Raw genomic sequence first — 25,818 nt, forward strand, 5'->3', positions numbered from 1 at the left:
ACACACACACACACACACACACACACACACACACACACACACACACACAGCATTTATGCTAAACTGTAGATAGATATGCAGGTGCACTCGGGCATGCATGAAACACACAGACACACACGCATGAAGGACACATACAGTATACATGGAGCTTACAGGCTGCACCGCACACACACACACAAAACACACATTAACACTCATTAACATACAGTTTTGCACGGTTACATACTGTCGACACGCCTCATTGGCTTCTAACCTTTGCATCATCACATTTAAGTATGCTAAACACAGTCCTGCTCTGTGTGGATTCACCGTTTGTCCCTGCTGGCCACCGTACATCGAATCAACACGAAGCAAATCTAATGCCAGGATGATTAAACTGATAGTGGTGAGAGTTTATTATTTTTTATGAAAAATGTATATGAATTATTTAGACTATTCTCTCCCTCTCTCTCTCTCTCTCTCTCTCTCCCACACACACACACACACACACACACTGAGGAGACCAATCAAGGCCAGCGTCTGTGCTGAAGTCCTGCTGAGGTGCGTCGGCATGAATAAATGCCCCCTTTCTTCAGCCGAACTCCACTTTCATTAAAAACAAGTGACAACAGCAATAAAGCAGGATGAAACAAACGGCCCGGCTCGGCTCGGCTCGGCCTCTCAGCACTTCTGCTAACTGCAGCCGCCGCAGCCTCTCGCTGAGGAGACAGTCCGACAGTCCCTGAGCTCTCTGGCTCCGTGTGCACGATTTCTTTCTAGAAGCTTCCAGGTTTCATGAGCTTGTTGAAAGACGTCTGAACGTCATGCTCTGACAGTGAGGGCTTAAAAGGTTTGAATCAGCATGTAATCAGTCAAAAAGACTTAATATTCTTTGTGTAAATGGCTTCAAATGAGGTCAGCTCAACTCTTTATTGCACCAAATTTACTTGAATGCTTTCCCCCGAGACTTTTTTTTTTTTATCTCTATAACTCACGAATACAAGGATTTTCTTAATTATAAATATACATAATTATGTCTTAAAGGAGAGTGTAAACCTGCTTTTCCAGGTTTTCATACATTTACCTAAATAACAGAATGTGAGAGTGCATTCAGCTGTCAACCTGCACAAAACATGGAGTACATACACAAGGTGTAGTGACACTGAGACTATTCCCTTCGCTCGCTCGCACTGATTCACCAAATTGGTTCCTCGTAGTACCTTTTAGTTCTCAGAGTGTGTCGTTCGCCGGTCATCATCATCTACTCATTTTTCACCTCGGAGCAGAGCTGACAGGGAGGAGAGAGTGTTTGGTGGTTATCCAGGAAGTAGATAGTTCTAAATAGAGATGCTATGAAGATGACAGCCTGATAAACCTGCCAGGGAAATGCCCGTAATTGCTTTTTTAAAGATTAATAGTTCGGCCGGTTTGCGCTCCTCCCTCAGCAGACTTGGAGCTTTTTTCCAGAGTTGACGTAACATCTCGCCCTCGTTGTGATTTTTAAACTAACGCTGGCACCGAGCTGCCGAGCGAGGGTGTGGATCCCAGACATGAGCCTGTGGGACGTTTTACTGTCGTCGCCGTATCAACACTACCTCGAATTAAGATTTCTCATCGCAGAGGACACGGCAGCTTGGCACAGTCTTGGTTATGTATCGCATCCCTGTTCCAAGATGCAGCGTTCCACTTCCACCAGAGCTACTCTTATTAGAAATGTCTCCACTCATGACATTGGAGGCCGTTTTGGATTAAAGCGTCTTGGAAACAGCGGGTCCACCACATGCCATATGTTAGGATGGTATAGCAGGTGCATAAAGACTGCAGGGAGCATCACTGCTGCCAATGAAGTGGTGAAAATCCAATCACGCCCAGTTGATACTTGAAGCCACTTTGTGTTATAATCTGCTGTGTTTGGAGCATTTTTCTGATTATTTCTGCTACAGTTACAAACCCAGTAAGAACTGATGCATCTGCAGCATAAAGGAAAGGACAGAGAAGCATCTTCACATTCTGAAACAACCAAATTAAAACCTACATCTGCTCATTTTTCCATTTCAGATAGGAAAGTGACACGCTTTGTTTGTTTATTAGGATGAATAAGGATGCAGCAGACGTCCACCTTCAGAAAGAAAGACCTTTGAGCTCCAGAGAACAGACGTCGCTTCACGTCTCAGACTTAAAAGTCACTTTTTGTTGGCCAGAATCCAGAGTTTGAGTCCAGACTGTCTGTGGTCAAGCACTTTGGTTAAGGTTATCTTTCTCATCACGATTTTGGATGAATGTTTCTGAAAAATCGTACTTTTTCTCTTTTAAAACAGACAATCATCTTTCCACAACATTAACTGAGTGCTTCCAGTTCCTAAACATAACCATTAAAGAGCCGGATGATGCTGCAGTCACTCTGAGTGGATGGTGTACGGCCAGATCGCACATTTTGGTGGAAAACAAGTTAATGTCAACGAACGTTAAGTATCAACATTTCTACAAAGTGATACAACATTTCGTCATTATGTTAATAGAAAACTTTTAGTTTCCTGGTTTTAGATGGATTCACAGGAAACAGAATTTAGCAGACGGGGTTGGAACTGATAAATTAACATGTGACTCGAATGCACAACAACAAAACGGTCTTTTCTGTTTGGTTTAGATTTCGAGAAACTTCTGATGAGCTCAGGAAATCAAACTGCCAGATGTTGTTGGTGGAAGAAGATAAACGATTTTGGTCTCATTTAAGGAGTCAATAGTGCTGAACTTTGATGTCTTGAATAAGAATGCAGAGTCTCGAGCATTCGTTAATGTTTTTCTACTGCTGTCACATTTTTTTTTTCATTCCAATTTTGATAATTTAATTTAAAGAATTTCGTTTTGATGAGAAAAATCCATAAGCCTTTGGGCAAATGAGAGACTTTTAAAACTCCTTCCACATTGTGGTCAACTGAAAAAGAAGTTTGTCCTCTTTCTTATCCTTCTGCGGCCCTTTAAGGTTCACAGCTTGAAGATGCAATTTTCATCCCACAGCAGAATTCCCTCTCAGGCGTTTTCACTCTTTCAGTTTCAGATCCAGAAGAGTTCAGCCAAGAACTGGACAAATGAACGTTTTCTGAATCCAGAGTCAGACCTGAACCAGGAGATCTGAGACGTGCTCCAACAAAGGAACACGAACATCCTTAGTGGCATCCTTGATTTGATAGAAAAATACCTGAAGAAATAAAACACCTCACTGATGGGTCTGAATGAGCAGAGAATGACTTTCAAGTACAACTAAATTAAATTTGTCTGCTTGGAGGATAAAAGACAACGAGCTCCACGTTTTACTTTGTCCACAGTGAGAAATCTGTCACTGTCCTTGACCGAGTCAACTGGAGCTGGTCCCAGGTGCCGCACAGTCGCTGCACACGGCTCCTGATGCTTAGGATGGGTTAAATGCAGAGGAAGGATTTCACTATTTGTCGTACTGTTGCAACAGTTGAAGCAGCCGAGAGAAGCGTTAAGCAAACCGACCACAAGTCAGAGCAGCAGTGAAGATGCTTGTACTGCCGCGTTCGTCTTCATAAAGAGGACTCAGTCTTTGCAGAATTAAACTGTCCACAAAGCAGAACGATGCCTGCGACCGTCCTGTTGATTGGCCGCCAAACATCAAGGCGGCGGGTCTTTTCTAATGTGAGTTTCAGGTGAAGCCCACCCGCACACCTCCTGCTTTCACACGAAGGAGAGAGTATATTTGGTAGAACGGGGTGCGCTCCATTACCAGGCCAGCAGGGTTGTAAAGCACAGGTATCAGGAGGATTGTGTTTGCCCTGCTCTCCGATGATTTATTTAACTCTCTCCTCTCCTGATGCCTCATTTGCACTCCTCTAAGTGACAGCTCAGCGCTGCAGCGGTGAGGCCGAATTTATTCACAGCAACAAATGGCACAGAGCAAAACAGAGCGAAGGGAGGCGAGGGCAGGAGAAAAGTCGCAGGCTACAAATGATATGAAAAATACTCTGAAGTACGCAGGAGCACCTCTTTTACAATTGAGCTGCCTTCAGCAAAAAATACTACAATGGCTGTGAGACATTAAATATTTATAGGGCGTCTTCTGTAGGCTATACGGTCCGGGGAAAGCAGTTTTACTTTTTATTGAACTAATATATATTCCCCACACATGCTCATGGAAGTTGAGGAACATGGTTCATTTTAGCAGCCGGACCGAGAGAGAGAGAGAGATGAGGGTTGTTTTTCTTTCTCAGGCGCTGTTTTTCCGCCATTATGTCCAGACACGACAGCTGAGGAGGTGATCATTTTGTTCTTATCCTCAGTGCATAAACATCAGAGCTGAAATGCCAGCGAGAGGAAAAAAAAAAATTTCCCTGGGAACTTTAAAGCCTCATAAATCTCCTGACTCAATAGTGAAACAGTGAAATAATGAACATTTTATCAAACGCTGAGAGCTTTATATTCCTGGAAGTTACTCAGCTCAACTTATAAAAGTTTGCTAAAAGCCATAAAACTGAGTCTGTAGAAGAAAAAACCTTCAAAGGGTCTTTGGCCACAAATGCAGAGGACACCTGAAGAGTGCTGCAGGTGTGTCTTTTATGCATATTGAACTTTACTTATTTACTACGTTACCTGAAACATTAAGTATCTGGTTCTGTACTGGAGTCAGAGCCAGAACGGCCAAAAGTATAAGGACGCCCAAACAAACATCTCATTCCAAAGCCATGGGCTTTAATCTGCATCTGTAACAGCCTCCACTCCTCTGGTTTTAGGGTTTTTACCACACTTTGGAACCTGGTTACAGGGATTTGCTCTCATTAAGGTGCAACAGGGTCAGTGAGGCTCAGCACTGATGCTGGGTGAAGGTCTGGATCGCAGTCAGCGTTCCAGTTCATCCAAGGTGTTGGACTGGCCTGAGGTCAGTAATCAATCAACTTCTTCAGCCCCAAACTGAGAAAACTATTTCTTTATGGATCAGGTTTTGTGCAGTGATGTGTTGAAACACAAAACCAACACAAACTGTGGCACAAAGCTGGAAGGAGACTGTAGTCTGCAGCATTACTGTGTGATGTTCCCTTCACTGGAGCGAACCACTGAAACAGGACTGGACTAAAAGTACACGAAGGTATTTGGACATGTGTACAATAAGTATATCAAGTTTGACTGCGACAGAGCTTTAAGGGGGCGGTTTTGAAAACGTGGCTAGGGTCTAACAAAAGATGCTGATATCGAGGTGCATTATGGGGAATGTAGGACCAATATCAGGGACAAAAAGTCAGGATATCTTCCCCTCTTTGGAAAATATATTTTGATCATTTTGTCAATTCAAACTTTACAGAAGAACAATCCTAATTGCGAGCGCTGCTTTAAGACTGTAGATTCTGGTCAAACACTGCTTGTGGACTCCATCCTGATGAATCTGGCAGCATTCATAATAAACATGCTGAACTGGTTTTTTCCCCTCAAATTAACAACCCTTCAAGGATTTTCCCTGACTTTCTGCACACGTCGACAAACAGGACTACAGGCGGAAAAAGAGGGAGAATATCTCTCAGTCTTCCTTCTGCTGCTGCTGTTTTGTTGATTTTTTCTCCTCTATTACATCCAGACACGACAACGGAGGAGGAGATAAACATCAAGGCTGTGAAACGTCGGGGGAAAAGAAAAGAAAATGCTCGAAGGCGGCGAAACATTAAAGCACCGTCCGTCTCCTGACTCAACAATGAAACTCTATTGAAACAGGACTTGTTTTTTCCCTCTTCCTTAAGTCTACTTTCTCTGAAGCCACATCCAACCCCTGAAAGAAGAACCTGTCTGCGTCACCATCATGTTTATTTCTGTTTTCATCCCCACGCAGATGCTGTGGCTCTTCTTCCACGCCACATCCCTCCTCATTCACACGGACGCTCTCATTATTCTCCCACATATGCAAGCGTGTGCCTCCTATAGAACAGAAAACTCTTTTGACTTTAAACGAGGAAGTAAACAGTGCAGGTGATCAGCGGTGAGGGGAAAACACACTTCCTGTCACACTTTAATTGGAGCGGTGAGATGAGGAACGACGGTTTCTCCTGCAGACATATTCAGCCATCCATCATCACCTCTTCCACAGAGTGAACTTTAGGGAAAAAACTTCATTTTCCTCCTCAGCGAGGGAGGAGAAATGCCATTACGATACGTTTTAGTCCTCCTCTTCCCCTCATCTCTCCATGAATCTGTTCTCTTCTCTGCTGCTTTTCCCTTTCTTTCCCTGTCTCATTGTCACTCTGACTCTTACTTCCCGTCTCATTCGCATTCTCTCTTTCAGCCACGGGGTATTCGAGTTTCATTATGAGATAAAATGTATTCAAAGTGGGAGGCAGCCAGAGAGGAGAGGATGGAGAGATGGATGGATGCATGGCAGCCTGGTCAGAAATCACCTGAGGCGCTCTCTTTCTAACTCTGTGTGTGTGTGTGTGTGTGTGTGTGTGTGTGTGTGTGTTTGTCTGTGCATATTTACTCAAAATTGGCATTCATGCCTGTGAGCATGATCGGTTTCTGTGACGGTGTGTGTGTGTGTGTGTGTGTGTGTGTGTGTGTGTGCGCGTGTGTGCGTGTGTACTTCCTCTCTCCCATATTCCCTCTGTTTATACATATTATTCTAACACACAGTGTGTCATCTATGTTTTAATCATGGGTCAGAGCACCCTGAAAAACATACCGCTGTATCTATGTATGTATGTATGTGTCTATCTATTTTTCAATGTCACCAAATCATATGAAAACATACACACACACACACACACACACACACACACACACACACACACACACAAAAGCACTGCTATATATCCTACTAACAAATACTGTGTGTGTGTATCTGTGTGTGATGTCTTCTTCCTCTGTGCCATAGAGCTCCATTGTTGTAGGAAATGACGGAGATTTTGAAACACTGAAACTTGAGCTACATGTGAGCTGTTTTTAAAGATGTCTCAAGGCTGAGAGTCACAGACAGGACGTTTCACTCAGGGACTTACAAATTGTTGGTCTTTTAATGGAATTTTCTATTACAATTTCTATTAATTCTATTGAATTTCATCCATTGAAGTGATGAAATAACACAGAGAACTGTTCACTCTTTACATGGCGGTGCAGTCATAAATGGATTTGAGTGTTTCAAAGTGTTATTTATTGGCCTTGAAGAACTGTAAGCCAGACATTTGAAGGAAGATTTCAGGAATAATGAAGGCATGAAACCAATTACTGGATTCAAATTGTGGATGGAGGAGCCTTTGACACATCATTTTGACCCTAAAGGTAAAGAAAAATTCCTTCAGGTGAGTTGAATGATGCTTCATTTTCCATATGTAAAAGAGCGAAACACACATTTTTCTACAATATGCGAGTGAGCTGGGCCTGCAGTGAATTAGTAAGCAGAACCCTGAAGGGCTTTCCAGGCCAGCTTTGAGTGACGGGCGGACATGACAGGCTGGCAGCTTCTTGACTGCAGAGGGACAGAAATCAATAGCAGCCATACGGCGTCAGCACGGCGACAGAGAGGAAGTGACTGGAGCTTTATTCCGCTGGATTACTGCAAGGTAGTGATGCTGCAAAGTGTGTGTGTGTGTGTGTGTGTGTGTGTGTAAAAAAGTACAAAACACAGAAATGTGGTCAGTGTCGTGTGTGTGTGTGTTTGACTGTTTGTGTGCACGAACACGAGCGTATGTGTTTGCTTGATCCTTCCTGTTTGTTGTTTGCATGTTTGTTTGCCTGAACGTGTGTTTGTGCAGATGGATTGTTTGTAGTGTGAGTGTGTGTGCGTGTGTGTGTGTGTGTGTGTGTGTGTGTGTGCGTGTGTGTGATAATCATCTGCTCAATAAATCAGTGTGTGTCGTGATGCTCTGCTGTTAGCTTGATGCTTTTAATCATCTTGAGAGGAAGGTAGGTAGTCATGTGAGATTAGTGGAGAAACACACACACACACACACACACACACACACACACACACACACACACACACACACACACAATACGCCCACTCACCTTATCCCTCAAACATTTGCATGCGCTCTCAGCCTCACTGATAAAACAGGTCGATTCAGTATCATCACGCCTCTCTTCATGTTTCAGATATTACAAACGGAAACCAAAAGGTTTCTTGATTTAAATATTGTTTTCCTGTTGCAGCACTCAGGCCACCATGAGCACAACTCGTACTTTATCTTTACTTCCATTTACACCCTGCATTATTTTGCCTCTGCGTGGGATAAGAGGATGTAATAAACAGATGGATTTTTCTTCATTTTCACTCAAAGTTTGACAAAGTACAGTGACAAATGTCCTTATATTAAGACAAAATGCTCATTATGGACGGTCAGCGCGTCGGCCTTGATCTTCAGTCAGTGATCTGAGGAACGTGACTGATCTGGACGTGTGCAGAGGGTTTTTATGCATCATGTCTTGTGCTGCGGCGTCGTTTGGACACATGTACCTGATTATCGTGTGTGGATTTGGTGTCAGATTGGTGATTTTCAGCCACCGGCTTTTTGCACCGCCTCTGAAACTGGATGTCTGGTCTGACTTTACCTCTGAGCTTTAATCAAAAGCTGTATTTCAGCTACGTAAGCATTTCACTGATTTTGTGTGTATGCTATTTAAACCCCTCCCCAAAGATTCTGAGGTGGATGTTGTGACTTCCTGCCTCCCACCGACAGTCAGCACTGGTTTCCTTTAAGCAACACTTTTCTAACCTTAACCGTGTTGATTTTCCTCATGAAACTTAACCAGACTGTAACTAAAGAGGTGCAGAGGAACATTCATATGAGCCGTGTCTGGAGGGCATTGACAAATGGCTTGTTTTGTCATGTGTGGATGAGGATTTATTGGAATTTCTTTAGCTGAGGAAAGCCCTGCAATCACGCCCAAGTGTTTCCTTTCTAAAGGCCTGTGCAGCCATATTGTACTCTTTAAAATAGGCCACTTGGATGGGCATTAATCTGTATGAGGGGATATTCTGCTTTACATTCTCTGAAACCACGCTCTGTGCTCCAGCCTGCAGTAAACATTTTGCAGTGCTGGCTTTCTGCAGCACTGTGCAATCACATTATAAAGGTGTTCTCCATGAGACAGGCCACTTGGATAAGCATAAATCTACATAGCAGCAGATTTTTTTTTTTTCGCTCTCAATATAAAAGTAAAGTAACGGCAATATGCTCCAACCTGCAGTCGTCACATTAAAGTGTCACCTCTTCAAGCACTATGCAATCATATTACAAAGCTGTCCTCCATGAAACCGGGCACTTGAATGAGCATAAATCTGCAGAGACAGATTGAATCCTCTGGCCTCTTGCACGGCACCGAGGGGGAAGGAGAGCCCGGAATCTGTTAGCAGACAAATATCCCCTGGCCTAACATTAATCTGCATAAAGCTGCGGTGCGAGGAGGTGAGTTGTGTGTAATATGTGCTGAACGTCTCACAACAGAAGGAGCAGCGCAGAGGCTCTAATCAGGAAGAACGGCTGCCGTGGACGGCGGCCGTGGCGAGGCTTCGGGCCCTGACCTGCTGACTGGATTCTGCTGAACATGCTGGAAGAGAAATCTCCTCCCTCCCTCCCTCCCTCCCCCCTCGCTCTCCTCTCTCACCTTCCTCCTACGTGTCGTCCTCAGTGTGTGCTCAGCTTCAGGTGTGTTTGATTCATTCACCTTTGTGCTGCTGTTGTTTTGTTTCCTGTCTTCATCTTTTCTCTTCCTTCTCCTTTCCTTTGCTCTCACTTGCTCCCTTTCCTTCACCTTTGCATTCTTTTGGTGTCTTATCTTTTTTTTTTTAATGTCTTTTCTTTAACATCCTTTTTCCATTTTGCTTTTCCGTTCTCCATCTTTCCTTTGATGTACTCTCATCCCCTTTACTGTCCTTTAATTGAGTTTGTTTTTTAACAACCCTTCATAATTTCATTTTCTTTGATTTCTCTTTTCTGTTTCTTCATTGCCCATTTCTTTGGTAGATTCTCCTTTCCTCGCATTTGCCTTTCCTTTGCTTTCATATCCTCCCATCCCCCCTTTTCACCGCTTGCGTATTACATCTTTCCTCTCCTCCTTCTACATTAAACTAATCTTTTTCCCTTCATGTCTCCTCTGCTGTCCTCCCCTTTTCTAAAACTGGCATTTCCACCAAAGTTGTCTGAAGCCGGCCGGCTCTGTAGATTAAAGAGATGAGCCTGCACGCTACTTTGTGCTTAAAATTAGCATTATCATTTGCGATGACAGCATGCATGTCAATAACCATCAGTACAAGTAAGTGAGGGTCCCACTGAGGATACTGGAAGCAGATCAAGTCAAAGCACAAAGAGGAAATACAATACTTTTATTACTTGCTGCGCAAAGCGAGAATCATGATCAGAACAAATCAATGAGCTTTAATCTGCAGCACGCCAAATCCTTTCTGATAAGTGGTTAGTTGTCAATAGTTCTTTCAGGTGATTTAACGCAACATCTGACGACCACACTGGAGGTTTGATTCTGTTTGTTTCTGACAGAGAAACATGATCGAATTTCATTAACATCCATCAAACTGATTTTTTTCTATTTAGATGATGTCAGACTCTCACCTAAATATTCTTTTTTATCGTAAACTACATGATTGGCATACTCGCTAAAACATCTTAACATTAGTATCAGTTTATTTTTATTTTTATTCACATTATTTTTTTTCTCTCTTTAGCTAACTGGCTAAGGTTAGCTGAACTGATTGGTATTATGTTCCAAATCTGGGAGTTTTGGAGAGTGAGAAACTGTCTGGGACAATGTGAAGACGTCAAATCTTTAAGCAGAAACCAGAGGAAACATTTACATTAAAATGGCTTAGTCTTAAATCCTTATGAGGATTTCTTAGCTCAACATATGGCAGACCTTTTCATGTTTTTAAGGAAATAGAAAGGTGCATCAAATAGAGAATACGTAATTTTACAGGATAAAGTAACAAGGCTGCTGTTGTTGAGTCTTCATGGTATTGATGGAAAGAAGTCCTGTTCATTGATTTGTAGCTCTGCCCACAATGACTTCATACACCCAGCAATGATAAAGGCGAAGCCATCTTGGTATAAATGAAGACAAAAGATTAATTTCGATTGGTATTGGTGTAGTCCAAACCCTTCATTTAATTAAATGCTCATCTGACTGTACAGCACTATTGTGCAAGTCCACTAGTTTTCCATTAGTTAACACAGTGGAATTAGATCTCTTTAAAGTCTAGCTCTAGTTTAAGTTATTAAAACAATGAAGCTGAGGCATATCACCGTAAGAAGAAATTACAAACATTCATATTTTTGCTGTCATTTCCTGATAAAGCCTCAAGTCACTACTAGAAATATTGTGTTATGACACGAAGATTGACAGTCTCTTCCCTCGAACACATCTCTGAACTTCTTCAGCTATAATTCTCCCCCTCTTATTTGAACATTAAAATGAGAAATTATTTCTTATTAGCTCTGCATTTTTTTTCCCCTCCGCTGAGCCAGTGGGTAAGTTATGCATCGCAGCAGCCTGGAGGCAGACGGGCTGCTGCCTGCTAATATAAAACGCTGTCTCCTGTGAAGCTGACAGTACCGGCCAGCAGAATAAGCTCAGGAGGTAATTGGGGTCTTTAGTCTGCAAACCAACAGAGTCTATCTCAATAGCATTAGTCACCCAGAGTAATCACACACAAAAGGATCATATCTGCAGTGCTGCGGAGAAACACGCTGCTGAAGCTGAATTTTTGTTTCACTCTTAAGGCGCCCGAGTCAACCTTTGAGCATTGGGACCACCAGTGTTTCCTCAGCATTGTTGCTATACTCACTGAGGAATATTCTTTCAGCCGGAAACATTAAAATTAGCTTTCTTAACCTGCATTTACTGTGTCTGGCAGCACGGCCCAAAAACACTGCCCAGTGCATCACCTCAGCTTTTTGCTCCGTCACCAACAGTAATTGCCTGGAAAGTCCTGCAGCACTAATTGCAGGATGAAGCACTGTGTGGAGTGTGTATGGGGGGGTTCTACCATGGCTTCCTCTCTGTGCATGTAAATTAGGGCCACATACACATTAGTAACGAATGACAGGAGCCACTGTGTAAAGGGCCTGCTGCGCTACGAGCGTTAGCATGTTAAGCTAACGGGCCAAATGGGCTGAAAGAGATTCTTCAACACAGAATAAATGGAGGAGGTGTTACAAAGCTAATCTGTACTGTAAAGTACTCTGTTATACTGTACTCGACTGTATTCTGATATACTGTATCATATTATACTTTACTGTATTCTAATGTACTGTACTTTAATGTACTGTACTACATTATATTAAACTGTATGTTAATGTACTGTACTATACTTTGCTGTACTCGACTGTATTCTAATGTAGTGTTACTGTATACCGCACTTTATAATGTACTACATTGTACTTTTACTCATTACCTCATTATACTGTATTTTATGATACTGCACTTCACTTTAGTGTTATGTACTATACTATGCTATACTTTACGACACTAATGCTGTGATAGTGTATTACATTACACTATACTTTGCTGTACTATGTTACACTATAGTATACTGTACTGTACTGTACTAGAAAAACTGCACTTTATTATGCTGTAAAATACTATTACATGCTGTACTTCTGAACCACGATGTACTACTGTTGCAGTGTACTTTACTGTTTTGTGCTATAATATTGCAATATTATATGTCATACACAGTAAATATACTATATACTGTACTGTACTGCACTGGACTACTCTACAACAACACTACCCTATCCTATTTTTGCTGTACTATACTGTACATACTGTACTGTACACCATGTGATACTACAACCCTGACTCCAAAAAAGCTGGGATGCTGTGCAAAACATCATTAACACCGAATGTGGGAACACGTTTGTATTGTGTTTTTATTGATGTTTTACACAAAGTCCCAACTTTTTGGAATCAGGGTTGAATATCTTTCTACTACACACTATACTATACTATACTATACTATACTATACTATACTATACCACAAGACATGTGTTTTATGAAAACGAAGGCCTGAGTCACTCCTTTGTGTGCTTGCAGAGTTTTGGAAAAATGCCCAAAAGCTGTTCTATGAGAAACTTTCAGCTTGTTTCGTTTCTCTCTGCAGAACACAATGAGGACCCAAATGCAATTTCGGGTGAAACAACTGAGCTTAGTAAAGGTTGTGCTGAGTCAGGATCTGTGGTAACATTAGCTCCCAGCTGTCAGGTACAGTAGCTGATAGGTGACACAGAGGGACACTGAACAACACTATACACATCTTACTACACACTCGAGCTACTTCACCCACAGTTGTCCAGTATGTTGTAATAGTAAAAATGAACTGTATGCAGCACTGTATGTACTGTCTAAATGAAATGAAAACATGATGATGGTTCAAACGCTGTAGAACAGCTTGTAAAACATCGACGCTCGGTCTGGTCATGTGTTGCACCAGGAGTTACCATATGTCACATCTAGGCTTACACATCAGCTTTAATCAAGTGCAGAAAAGGCAGTTTTTAAAGTTTTTCTGACCAGCAGAATGATGCGAGGTCACACACAAAGTTAAAAAGAGCTGAGTGTCAGCATTTGCCTTCGTGAGGGAGACAAAAACCATCACTTTCCCAGAGAAGACCTTGTTTTCCCAGACAGAACTGACAGTTTTATGGTAAGGAATCAGGTGTACTTGAGTCTGGGACAGAAAGCTTAATATCTGCTGTGTTGGAAAAAGTAACTGTTGTCACACTGAACAATTCTGTCCAACATGTTTTGCCACTAATGGAACAATTATGCGCGACATTAAGGGAGAAAAGTGTCTGTGTCAACACAATTAATTAAGTGAAGCTTGAAATATTGCTGATGTTTGACAAATACTTCTATGCTTTAATTGTCAACAGATGTTCTACAGTGATTTCTACAAAACAACATTTTTGTCATTTTTAATTGACATAACAATGCAAGGAAATCTCTACATATGCAAACCAAAAACTTCCCTAACATTCTCAGTTTTCTCAACATTTGGAAAATGCCTCATCATCGCATGAGACAAACACAAAACCAAGGTCAGGGAAGAAAAGAAGAAGAAAAAAAGAAAAGAAAGGGAAAAAAAGAAAAGGAAAGTACCTTTCTTGTGAGTAGCTTCATTTTTGGAGCCTTTGGGGTCTAATAAAAAAAAGATCAGAATTAAACACAGCATATTCTAACAACACGTTACCAACTATACGTTGTTTGTCCTCGTTAAGGAAAACAACCGCTTTGTCTACCAAGGAGCGAACAAGACAGCAAGGCTCGATTATCTAAGGTGTCGCACTGCTGCCAACACTCAGCGGGGGTGAGTGTATGGCAGTGGGGGAGACTTAGGGGGGGCAGGGAGGAGGAGGGGCAACATACTGTGAAGGCAATAGCAGGAAGGAGGGATGCACGAGTCTGTAGAGGAACAATCTACTGCCATACTGCAGCGGGCAGGAGAGGAGAGGCGATGCACTGAGATGAAGAGGTGGTGGTGGAGGAGGAGGAGGGTTGCAATGCAGTTCTGTCAAGAGGAGCTGAAGTAAGACTAGCAAAATGCACTACAGGAGATGCAAGAGGCCAGAGAGAAAGAGGAGAGAGAGGAGGAGGAGGAGGAGGAGGAGGAGGAGGAGGAGGAGGAGGAGGGCGGGGAGAATGCAAAGACTACATGTCAAACCGGCTTCGTTTAGATTTTGCCTCATTCGGCCTTTGAGGAAATTACTTTTTTTTTTTTTTTTTGTTCTTGTCTTTCGGGCAACAGGTTGGTGGTGAGTTGCATATTCCAGAATGACTTGACTGACTTCCAAATGAAATGAACCGGTCTAGTAACAAATTTCTCAAAATGGATTCTTTGTCCCTCGCAATAATTCGACTCCTGCACAAGAAATGGAGCTGTAACCCCACAGGAATGGATAAATGATCTCCAAATCTGAAATGAAACTCTACTTCGTTCTTCAAATGGGCGCCATTAATTTGAAGTCATTTGGCTGAAATGGAGCCCATCGGAATGACAAAAGGTTCTACTTCCACCCCCCAAAAATGTAAATCTTCAACTTCTTCAAAATGGGCCACATAATTTCATTCATCCTGCAGAGAGGGAACTTTTATTCTCCAAAGAGGTTGATTTATAGTAGAAAAATGCCGACCTGCTAATGTCTAGGAATTGGAAGTTAAGGCCAAATGATTCATTGTTTCACAGTGACGAGGCCTTTTCCCCTGTTCGCTCTAAGAAAGACGCCGTCTGATCCAAAAAAGACTGAGTCCGATGTATCATTGAAGATCAATGCAAAGAAAGTTCAAGCGAGTACAAGAGGCAAAGACATATTTTACTGTCCTTTGATGAGCAGATACTCAACCAACCCCACAACACCCAACCTTTCACTCTTCAGGAAAAATACACTCACACGACTCCTGCACATGTCGCTTCTTTCTGAGCTGAAACTCCTTTCTAGGATCCAGAAATGTCCTTATGTAAAGGTCGAGCAGCGCACAGCTCATTCTGACCTTCAAACTTTTAATGGTTTCGCAGCAAATGACAATCACATCTGTGTGCTTGACAGCAAATATATTTCTTTGCAATTAATTCGGAGCAGAAGTTAGAAATGTCACCACATAGCCTTTGATTGTCATCAAAATGAACAGCTTCATTTTCCTCCAAAGACTCTAAACTATGAACAGAAGCCAAAAAAATGTCCTCTCATCGCTGAGATTTGTTGATTGATGTCCTATTTTGCGTCCGAACGACACTGAACTGAGTAAACTGGGCCTGGCCTCCTTTGCTGTACTTGACAACTGCCATTGTGAGGGATTGCGACTACGCCGAGTAGAAGTCTGGGAGCGATATTGTAATCTGTCATTGTCAGCCCGAAAAAAAAGGGGAAATGGCTCCTAAGATAGATGGAAAGTATTCGTCGTGACCATGAACTGTTGTAGACAGGTGACTTAAACTCTATAATCTGCCTGAATCCATGAAAGGCAATTTTTCCTCCCTCCTCTACGCACGGCAATCTCTCTGTGTCAGGGCTAAGCCCGGGCTTAGCCCCAGCGTCAGGCAGCCTGTCGAACATCTGAGCACCTGATCCTGGCATTAAAACCACAGCAGCTTTGGTTTTTGGGCTTTGCTTTGCTGGCAGCGAGGATCTCATAACGCGAGCTAATTACTAGCACTGTGCAGAATCAATTCTCCTGGCTTTGCAGTGGAGGTGTAAAAACAAAAAAGCCTCGCCTTTATGTTGAAAACAAAGTTTAAAAAAAAAAAAAAAAAAATGAGTACAGGGATTTTCCTGTTTGCTGTACTCCCAGGCTGCATGATTACACCCGTCTATAGAGCCTGAAAACAGCAGCTTACCGCCTTCGTGATTGTGTCACAGTGGTAAACAATTATGTGTCAACCTCTTCATCAGGTCTTTTCGGCTGATAGGGTGGGCTTAAACCTTTTTCCTCAAGCTTGTAATTAGAGGTGTGATGGGATTCCACAGGAGGACTGAATGGCCTTTTATAAAGCAGTATTCCCCTCCTTATAAACTTATTAGCCATGGACCAGTGGACTGCAGAGGGGGGAGACAGAGTAATGTAGCCGTCAACCGTTCTTACACATCCCAGATTAGCTTTGTGTCGCCTCTAGCTAAAGAAGCTCCACGTTTCTTACTATCTTTAGATCAAGAAGAAACTATAATGATGTGAGGTATTTATAGCAAAGCGTGTGACTGACGAGATACGGAGTTCATTCATTTTGACAACACGGCTCATTTGGCAGGGCTTTAATTATCATCTTGTTCATTTCTCTTTCAGCTCTTGATGATATACAGATTTCAACTGCTACTTTTGGCTGCACAATGAGTGCAAACATCTTTGCTTCATTTCATTTGTCCACTCGTCTCCCCCACCCTCCTATCAGTCTCTCTTTCAGTCCGTCTGGAGTGCCCTCGTACGTTTGGCTGCCTTTTGCTATTACCCTATTCAATATTCCTCTCTTCGCTGCCCTTGCCGTTCCGCCTCCTCCCACTAGACGTTGAAGCGTGATCAATATTTTTGTCATAACTCAGGGGAGAGTCACCTCTGCGATGACATTAAAATTCCTCATTCTGTGCAATATAGTCCCCATCCAAATTTCCTGGCTTGGAAAGGATAGGGCCATTACTTAGAATACTAAAAGAGCCACGAGACCTTCCTCTGGGCAAGGATGTCCCTTCACTCCAGCAGATTTCTGTGTTTGCATCCTTGTGGAAAGTGGCTCTCGAAAACATAAAAATAAGAGGAGGGAGTAGATATCACAGTTTGTATCTCAGAGCTGCTTATTCATGTCTGCTGCAAGTGTTATACATAACTGAGCAGTACTGTAGCCCACTGGGAACTGTGTTAGCGTCAATATTCTGGCGCTAAGCTAGTGGAAACTTATTCTGTGTTTGCAGCGTGAGGCCCTGAATTGCACTTTTACTATCTGCAGTTCTTTCCAGTCTCATGTTGTAAGCAATCCAAGTCGGTTAGCCATTTGCAAGGCTACCTTCCTTGCCTCCCTTGCTTCACCTCTCCCTTGAATTCCCTCCCCCTCCCTGACCCATCCGTTCTTTCCCCACAGCCATTCCTCCATCCCACGCTCATTACCTTATGCCCATTAATCCCATTAAGTAGCCATTAAACAAGTGCTGATAACACCAAATGAACGTCAAGCTCCGACAGCTAATAACTACAGTCCCACCTCGGCACGATCAACCCTGGCAAGGAGAAAAGGAGGTGCAGAGGGGAACAGGGAGGGTGCAGTACAACACAAGTGCAGCACAGAATAGTATAGCATTGTGTAGTAACAAGTACTCCAGCTTTGGAGAAAGAGAAAGAGGAAAAGAGAGGAGGAGGAGACAGGAGGAAGCCAAACATGTAAATATACTGCCGTTCTTTGTATATTTACTCATGTCCACTAGTTCAGACCAGAAAGAGGGTGTCATTCAGCTCAGAGCCAAAGTGACACAGTGGTGGATTCTCAGCAGAGGATTTTTTACACTGATCATCACTGGGGTTTAAGAGCAGAGAGAAGGAGGGAGCTTTGCCAAACCAACCGTGGGAGCAGCATGAAATAAAGGATTGTATCTGAAGAAGCAAACCCCAGCTAAGGCAGCTACAGTGGATGTTCCAGAGAGCTGAAGAAGAAAACCTGCTGAAGTAGACCCGCACAACCAGGATGCACACTGAATTTAAGGTTGCTGATGCGTTCAGGGTCTTTCCAGCCACTGATTCCTGTCTTGTGGGGGGAAACGGAGGTGGAGGGGCGGCGGCAATAGATAGCTGGCTCATTCTGATTGAGCTCAGAACCAGAAGCTCGCTCGCGGTCGTCGTCCTCGTTGCCGCTCGGCTTGAGTGATGAGGACGGACAAGGTTATGGCGGAAAGGGAGAGGGGAGTCGCAGCTGTAGCCTGTACCATTCATCAAGTGCACACACACGCGCAAGAGCAATCACACAAACACTCTTGCAGCATGTGCAAACACACACACACAAACACACCTTTCCCTTGCTGGCTCGCTCTGTAAGTGCTATCTCTCTTTCTCATGCTCACACACTAATTTATCTCTGCAGCACCATGTGGCCATTCATTACTAGGGGCTAGTTGATCAGAACGGCCTGGTGTTGCGTGCTACTGCATCTCCCTGTCCTCACTGTTGAAGAACTGTAAAGTCTCTTCTGGCTCTATGAGCTCCACTGCCGCCTGCACGGCTGGTCAACTGAGTCAAAGTCCAATTTGTCTCACAAATCAGTGGGATCAGTAAACAAGACTGGAATACAGAGGCGGCCCGAGGAGTGGAGGAAAGTCAAAGGAGAGGGGAGGGGAGAAGATGAATGGGGTGATCACTGCACTAATGACCTTGTCTTTCATCCATGCAAGAGGAAAATGGAAAAGACTAGACAATAAAAAACACTCAGGAAGGGATGAAGGAAGGACAGCAGGGTAAAAAGGAGAAATGTAAGTTGCAAAGTTGACAGAAAAGGCGGAAGACAGGAACAAGTGAATGCATAGACTACATTTAAGGAAAGGACACAAATCAAAAATGACTTGATTACAGTGAGAAATAAGGAATATGTTGGTAAATGATGGAAGAAAGATTTATAGGAAAGAAAGAGAAGGTAAAAAGCAAATGCTGAAAGAAAATGAAAGATTGATTGGTGAAGGACGAAAAGGATAAGAATATGCAGGGTACAGAAAAAAGGGACAAAACAAACAAAAAAAGAGCAGGGAAGGAATCAAGAGAGGTATCAAAACATGAATGAATCAGTGAACGAGGGATGGAAGAGAGGAGTCAACGAACGCAAGCAGGAGGAGAGAATGAAAGAATGAATGAACTCATGGATTATAAATGGCTCGTCCCGAATGTGTCAGGAGTGTTTGCCCTCCTCTCTCACCGATGGAAGGACCTGCTAAATCAATCGGAAGCTTTTTGCCCACACAGTGGACCCCCGGTCATGATCAGTGTAATTTCCTCTCATGCTGGCACATTTGTAGCTTCCGGCAAATCTCTTCCCTCTCCTGTTTCCCTCCCCGCCCTCCATCCACTGTTGCTGCACGGCAAAATTAGCGGGGCTGGCGCTGATTTGATGAGGTGCGTGTGTGAACTGTGGAGGCGGAAGAGAAGAGAAATCATCTTGCATTTAGCAAAAACTAGCTGTACCGTTATGCTGAAGATAAAACATTCCCCATTCTGGCCGCATTCCGGTATCCTTGTCTGCCTGCAGGCCTAAACATGCCAACATTCCAGAGGGACTTCTAGAATTAGGTTTTCTGTGTTTTTGCCAGCTTGGCGTCCCATTTTTATTTTCTTATATGTTGTGATCAAAGGTTATGGTGTGGGTTCATGAAGGCTGTTTGACATCACATGATTTGTTCCAAACCCCTCAGCGCAGCATACGGACACATCATTTTCATCTCTTGTGAATTCAGAAAGAATGGCGGCACCTACACACGTTTTCTATTGAGCTAACAACATGCAAGTGGACAAACTAGCTAGCAAGCTTACTAACTAATGAGACTGGCAACGAGCAAACATGTTCACTACCCAGTATTTACAAAGGAGGGCTAACTGGCCAGTTTTCAGCTTTCAAAGCGAGAGCTGGTCTTTTCGTTGAGTAGGCTGCGTGTAGATCATGAAATCCATCAACTTTGATGGGCTAGCCTACAACACAGCTAGAAAGCAGGTCAAAGTTAGGTAAGAGCCAATGAGCATCTTCTGACTTATGTGCACGTGAGTTGACTTGGAAATCATCAGCAAGCAGGCTGACCTTGTTCTGCAGCTGCTAAGTTTGCTAGTTCATTAGCTAGTTAGTTTGTAAGCTAGTTGGTTCATTTGCTAGAGAGTAAGGCTGCTTACTAGGGAGTTACCTTGCTCACTAGCGAGCTATGTTGCAAGCTAACTACTGGCGCCACCATTATTTCTGATGTGTCAGTTGTGAATTTAAAAGACTGAATAATGATTCTGAGCAAACGCTGCGACATCAAACTGTCATTGTGAACCTCTCCGACTGATGAAGAAGAAATCTACAGTTCAGACACATTTTCAAGTGTTTTGGTGTTCTACAACTGTTCTAATACGGTATTTCATTTTCTCTTGTCCAATATCTAATCTGTTATTATTATTGATATTTTATTATTATTCTTATGCCAAACTAGGCCTCTCAAACAGGGCATCCAGGGGATTTTACTAATTACACAGCATATAGACCTAAAATGATCCGTTTTCATGGTAAGTCTGCACAATTCAGCAGTAAATTACTCTCTAAAAGTTGTCCCATAATCCAGTAGCTGTTACTATATCAGCTGACTGATAAGCATTTGAAAACTGTTGCACAAGTGCAGTCCTCCATTTTGCCTTCCCCCTCAATGACTCCCTCTCCTGCCGAACAAGAACACTTCATTGTTCCTTTTCCCCCCAGAGCTTATTATGGGGCAGAGCTGTCAAGCTGTTTATTTCATGAATGTGATTAATGCAGTGGCGTAGTTAGCTGGTAGGGGACACACACACAAAAAAAGAGAAACCGTATGAATGAGCAAGTCGCAGAGCTCACGCTATGCCGCTCTGTCGACCTGACAGCCATGACAGAGTCTGGAAATTCACATCGGGTCCTGTCTGCTAACAATGGCCCCTGACACAATTAGCTCAGCAGATTACATAAAAGATGTGCTCATCCTCCTGAGCATGTGCGTCTTCATCACAGATTGCTTTGGTACACATTAAACCAACGGACAAAAGCAAAAGAAAATATCATACCTGTTTGAGAGCATTAATTATTTTTAGAGTCATTTTCTGATGAATTTTGAAAGCTCGCTGACGTCAGCTGGAGGATTGTTATCATTATATGCATGTCTAACACACTGCCAGAGAGTACTTTCATCTACATTTAACTTTTTTATTACATCACATTAGAAGAACGGAAAAAAACATAAAAGCCATAAATTCAAATAACTGTCATGCTGGCCTGTTTAAATCCTGATTTCTAAAGGTCAATGCAGCACTAGTCGCAGTAAATCACGCTGGATTGTTGCCAACCAGAACTGAGGAGAAATCAAATTAAAAAAACAGAAATGGTCTCCAAAATTGACTCACGCCGATGCCTCACAAAACACCCGAACAAATTCTTGGCAGGTCAGGAAGGACGAGCAGTTTCAGCTGTTTTGCAGCCGCGGCAGGTTTAATAATACACACTTAGTCACGGAAAAACCCCTCCCAATTCTATCTCGCATGAGCTGAGATATCCCTCTTACAAAGATCATCATATAATGGGTTATGCCATTATGGGCTCAGCAAAAAAAGAAAAAAAGCTCCATGGCAGCATTCATAAACATAAGCTGTGGTTCACTGCTGCACATTCTCGCAGTCTGTTTCCCTGTGTGTTCAGTGTACAAAATATTAGGACACCCACTGATTTCACCGGTAAAATCTACTGTAAAGATGAAGAGGAGATGCAACAGCCAATCAGTAACAAGATACAGTACATCATCCCTCCAGGTTTCATCAGTTCCAATGTTCACAGGGACGCCGTCAGGCCACTGCGACCTCTGACCCTCTGTTTGGTTTAGCCAAAATCAGACCAGCAGTGTATGAAATTATTACATCTGAATAAGAAAACACTACAAAAAGTGCATTGAGGATCGTCAATAGTGAAGAAAATTTGCCAATCCAAAGGCCACAATTTGATATAATATTGACCTCATCTGCAACTCTAGGTAGAAATTTGACCTCACAGATACCACTGCTCTGATTTTAATAAAACTTGGAGGGAAAATACATGTACCACTCCCTGCTGATTGAACCAAAGTCCATCCCAAGAGCAACTTCAAGTGACTGCGACAGTAGATTAAGCTTTACTCCTCAGATTGAAAGGTGTCAAGAAGGTTGTCACGGGTCACTACCTGCATATAAATTATCATGTTGAACAAAGAAACGCAGGTAGGAAAAGGGGATTTTTATATTTGAAGACGAGAACTCAGAGGAAGGTGGAATATCACAACGGTGCTAATGTTTTGTACACTCAGAACACACAAATGACCTGACGAATTAAAAATACGGCAATAGAAATTACTCACATCCATTCTGGAAACTAAGATGTGTCAGTGTTTAACATGCAACAAGGCTCAAATGTAACATCAGTGATATCAGTTCATGTTAACAAAGTGAAGCTCAGGCCAATTCCACTTTTTCTTTCCATGAGATTTCCCCACGTTCCAATTGCGATGCTGTATGATTATTTTAAACTTGTTGTATTATTCATATGCGTAAATGAATATGCAGGGTTGCCCCAGTTTTCTAATGTCACACAAACTTATTAATGTCCAGACTGTGCTCCTAATGTGAGGAAGTTTAATATAGAAACCTCTGACATGTGTCTTTATGGGTGCTTCCATTCAGGGAGAGGTTACTAAATATTATAATATCATCATCACCAACATCATCATCATCATCATCATCATGAAATCAAATTTAGCAGCACGCTTGTGGGAGAGAGGCACATTACCTTGACCACCAAAACAAGCACTCAGGATACTGTGTGGACACCAAGGAATGTAGCCAACTAGCACCATGATAACTCGAGATCCTAAAATATCTTAATGGGAACTTTCTGATTGGGGCTAAATGTGCCGTTTTGTTTTGTTTTTTTTGTAGAAGAAAAACAAAAAAAGGTTGTTGGGTCTAACACTTATGGCCTAATTCTGTCTTCAGCATGTTGAGCAATGGGCAGAATTACCTTTGTTCCACACTGCAAAAGGCAAATGAAAGAGATCGACAAATTGAGAACAACAAAAAAACAATGAGATGATTAAACACAAAGCAACAGAATTTTAGTAACACACGTGTTAATCGACTTTTCTTCTTTTCTCTTTGAGAAAATAAATGGATACAAACCTTTCTGGGCGATAACCTCGGCTAAACTCTCAAAAAGGTGTTAAGAGAAGGTGATGAAATGCAGAAACACATTACCAGGATTTCTCAGGATATTCTTTGGCTACATTCCTGTCTTATCCGACTGAGTCTTGGTGGCAGCTCCTACCTTTAAAATTCGGTCGAATTCTGGCGTCGTAACCCGAAACTTTGCCCATGAGTTTGTCCAGGAACTCGGAGGGCGGCATCGGGGAGGCAGCTTTCCTCGCTGCAGCTTCTTTCGACGCTGCCAAGCTGGAAGACAGAAAGGTAAATATGATAAGACGAAGATGCAGAGAGAGAGAGTGATGACTAGAGTGCTGCGATCTGATCTTTTGACAGGCAGAAAGATGAACGTGAGATTGGACTGTAGTCACAATACATCCACAGTCTTTGTGTCAGTTGCTGAGTTTTGATTCCAAAACAGTTTATCATCTGCAATAGTGGTCTGGCAGCGTTACAAGCACCCAGGAGAGAAAAGGGCCAAGAGTTAAAGGTCACAGTCGCCCGACAACAGACGGATGGTATGAATGTACTCTCTGGACAAAACTGCTGCATTGGTCCTTTGCTTAAATGGCTCAAAACAACCTTGATTTACATTAAAGATGTCTGGAAACGAACACCTGACGTCCTGGTAATTGCATTTCATTGGTGGCCCGTTGCTGCACAATTTTTCTCAACAGTCCCGTCTTATCAAACCACCTTTCTCTCTGTAACTGATCACTGCTTCACACTTCACACCCATCCTTAATGTTTCATGTCTCATCCCCGCAGAACATGGAAACACGAGTCAGGGTGGGATGATGGCTGTACAGAGTAGAAGTGTCACCACACGGTTTGAGGGAGTAAACTTGAAAGTAAAGTAGGTCATTTGCTGATTTGTTGTGTTCATATGGCGGGAACCAATGCGGAGCTGGTGAGATCGGAGGAAGACGATGTTTGTTTTTGGAGGCTTCGGGACACCGTTTCCTTTAACCTGAGGATAAAATAGTGCAGCTCATGATCTGACAGGCGCTGAGGCAGGAACCTAAGCCACAGAGAACAGAAGCGTGGGACCACCGACACACTAAAATGCTGTCGACTTCTCTTACTCCCAGTGTTCACTTTGTGCAGAAGTCAGAATGATCTAAATGTGTTTTGAGAGCACATTTCCGCTTTAATTTGATTTCATATTAAATTCAATACCGGGACGTAACAGTAAGCTGGGATTGTTACGAAAACTACATTTTTTTATGCCACGGAACAAACAATGAGATGATAAAATCAGTGCAACTTAAAGCTGTGGTACAAAAGTTTTCCGAACTAAAAAAGACAGTTATTTTAAGCCAAATCGTAAGTTATCGTGAAATGAGACATTTAAATGCAACAGAAATGTGTGTCTGAAATCCTGATAGAGGAATTTTTCTATCAATTCTCACTAAGATGAATACTGAGAAAATGAATCCTGGAGGTTACTCCTGCACCTGGGCTTCAACTAAGATTATCTTCATTTAATTTCATTTTCTTTTATTTAATTTAATTAAGACTGAATAATTAAAAAAGTCAGCTTTAACAGTCCATGCTGACTGGAGATTCCTTCACTGGTTATTCAAACTAATGCTCTAATTCACTTAACCAGCTCCGCGTCCTGCTGGGTGCCACATTGATTTTACAATAAGCTCGTGGTATTTGCACCGTTTACTTCTTTACCTTATTAAGGACATCATGCTCATTAGATGCTCTGTGCATAATGTCAAATCCCCAGTGTGGCCCTTAGCCCACAGACATACAAATACTGCAGCGCTAACAGTCAATAACGCTCCACACACACATACACACACACACACACACACACACACGAACACACACCATGAACAGAGGTGATGGACTGTTGTCCAAACAGCTTGTGCATGTGAGAATTACTGCCATAGAAAAAAGATAAAACAATATGTGACATACATATGAATCCAAGAACGATGAGAGCTCTCTAATTGGCTCCCATGTTACCACCAGAATCAGGATGGAAGCACATGTTCGATGTATTGTTGTATACAGTGAATGTCAGTGTCAGCTCAATATTCAATACGGTTCATTACACAGGGAATCCAGGGATTTCAAGAATTCAGTATTGATTGTGTTTATTATCATCTGAGTGCATCAAGAACTGAGTGATGTACACACATGTAGCTGTGAGGAAACTCACAGTGCAATCACAGCTTTAATATGAAGCCACTCTGTGTGAAGGTGTAATGTGAAATCAGTAAAAACATACTTACAAACATGGCCTCACTTTCCCATAAATAACCTAAATTTCAAAAGGCGTCCTCACTTTGTAAAAACTTCCTTTAATTGTCCCGAATTTCCAAATTGTCCTGATTTTCTAAAAACGTCTTGTCTTTCCAAAATGTCCTCAAACTCAAGGTCTAAAACTTAAATAGGTCCTCACAAAGATAGAAGTACAACACAGACTG

General features: G+C 42.5%; 1 protein-coding gene across 4 annotated transcripts in view; it reads right to left on the reverse strand.

Moving 5' to 3' along the window:
• glra1 (glycine receptor, alpha 1) overlaps positions 1 to 25,818 on the reverse strand; it is a 99,772-nt gene that overhangs the window by 52,312 nt on the left and 21,642 nt on the right. For 2 of the 4 annotated variants that reach the window (XM_076739238.1, XM_076739236.1), the window contains exon 2: positions 23,499 to 23,623. In XM_076739238.1, coding sequence (XP_076595353.1) covers positions 23,499 to 23,623 — 125 coding nt within the window. Of the gene's footprint in view, positions 1 to 14,086; positions 14,126 to 23,195; positions 23,208 to 23,498; positions 23,624 to 25,818 lie in introns of those variants that run through there. The other 2 variants (XM_076739240.1, XM_076739239.1) reach the window with 2 other exon arrangements.

Source organism: Chaetodon auriga, chromosome 9 (assembly GCF_051107435.1).
Source record: "Chaetodon auriga isolate fChaAug3 chromosome 9, fChaAug3.hap1, whole genome shotgun sequence".
Classification (NCBI taxonomy): Eukaryota; Metazoa; Chordata; class Actinopteri; order Chaetodontiformes; family Chaetodontidae; genus Chaetodon; species Chaetodon auriga.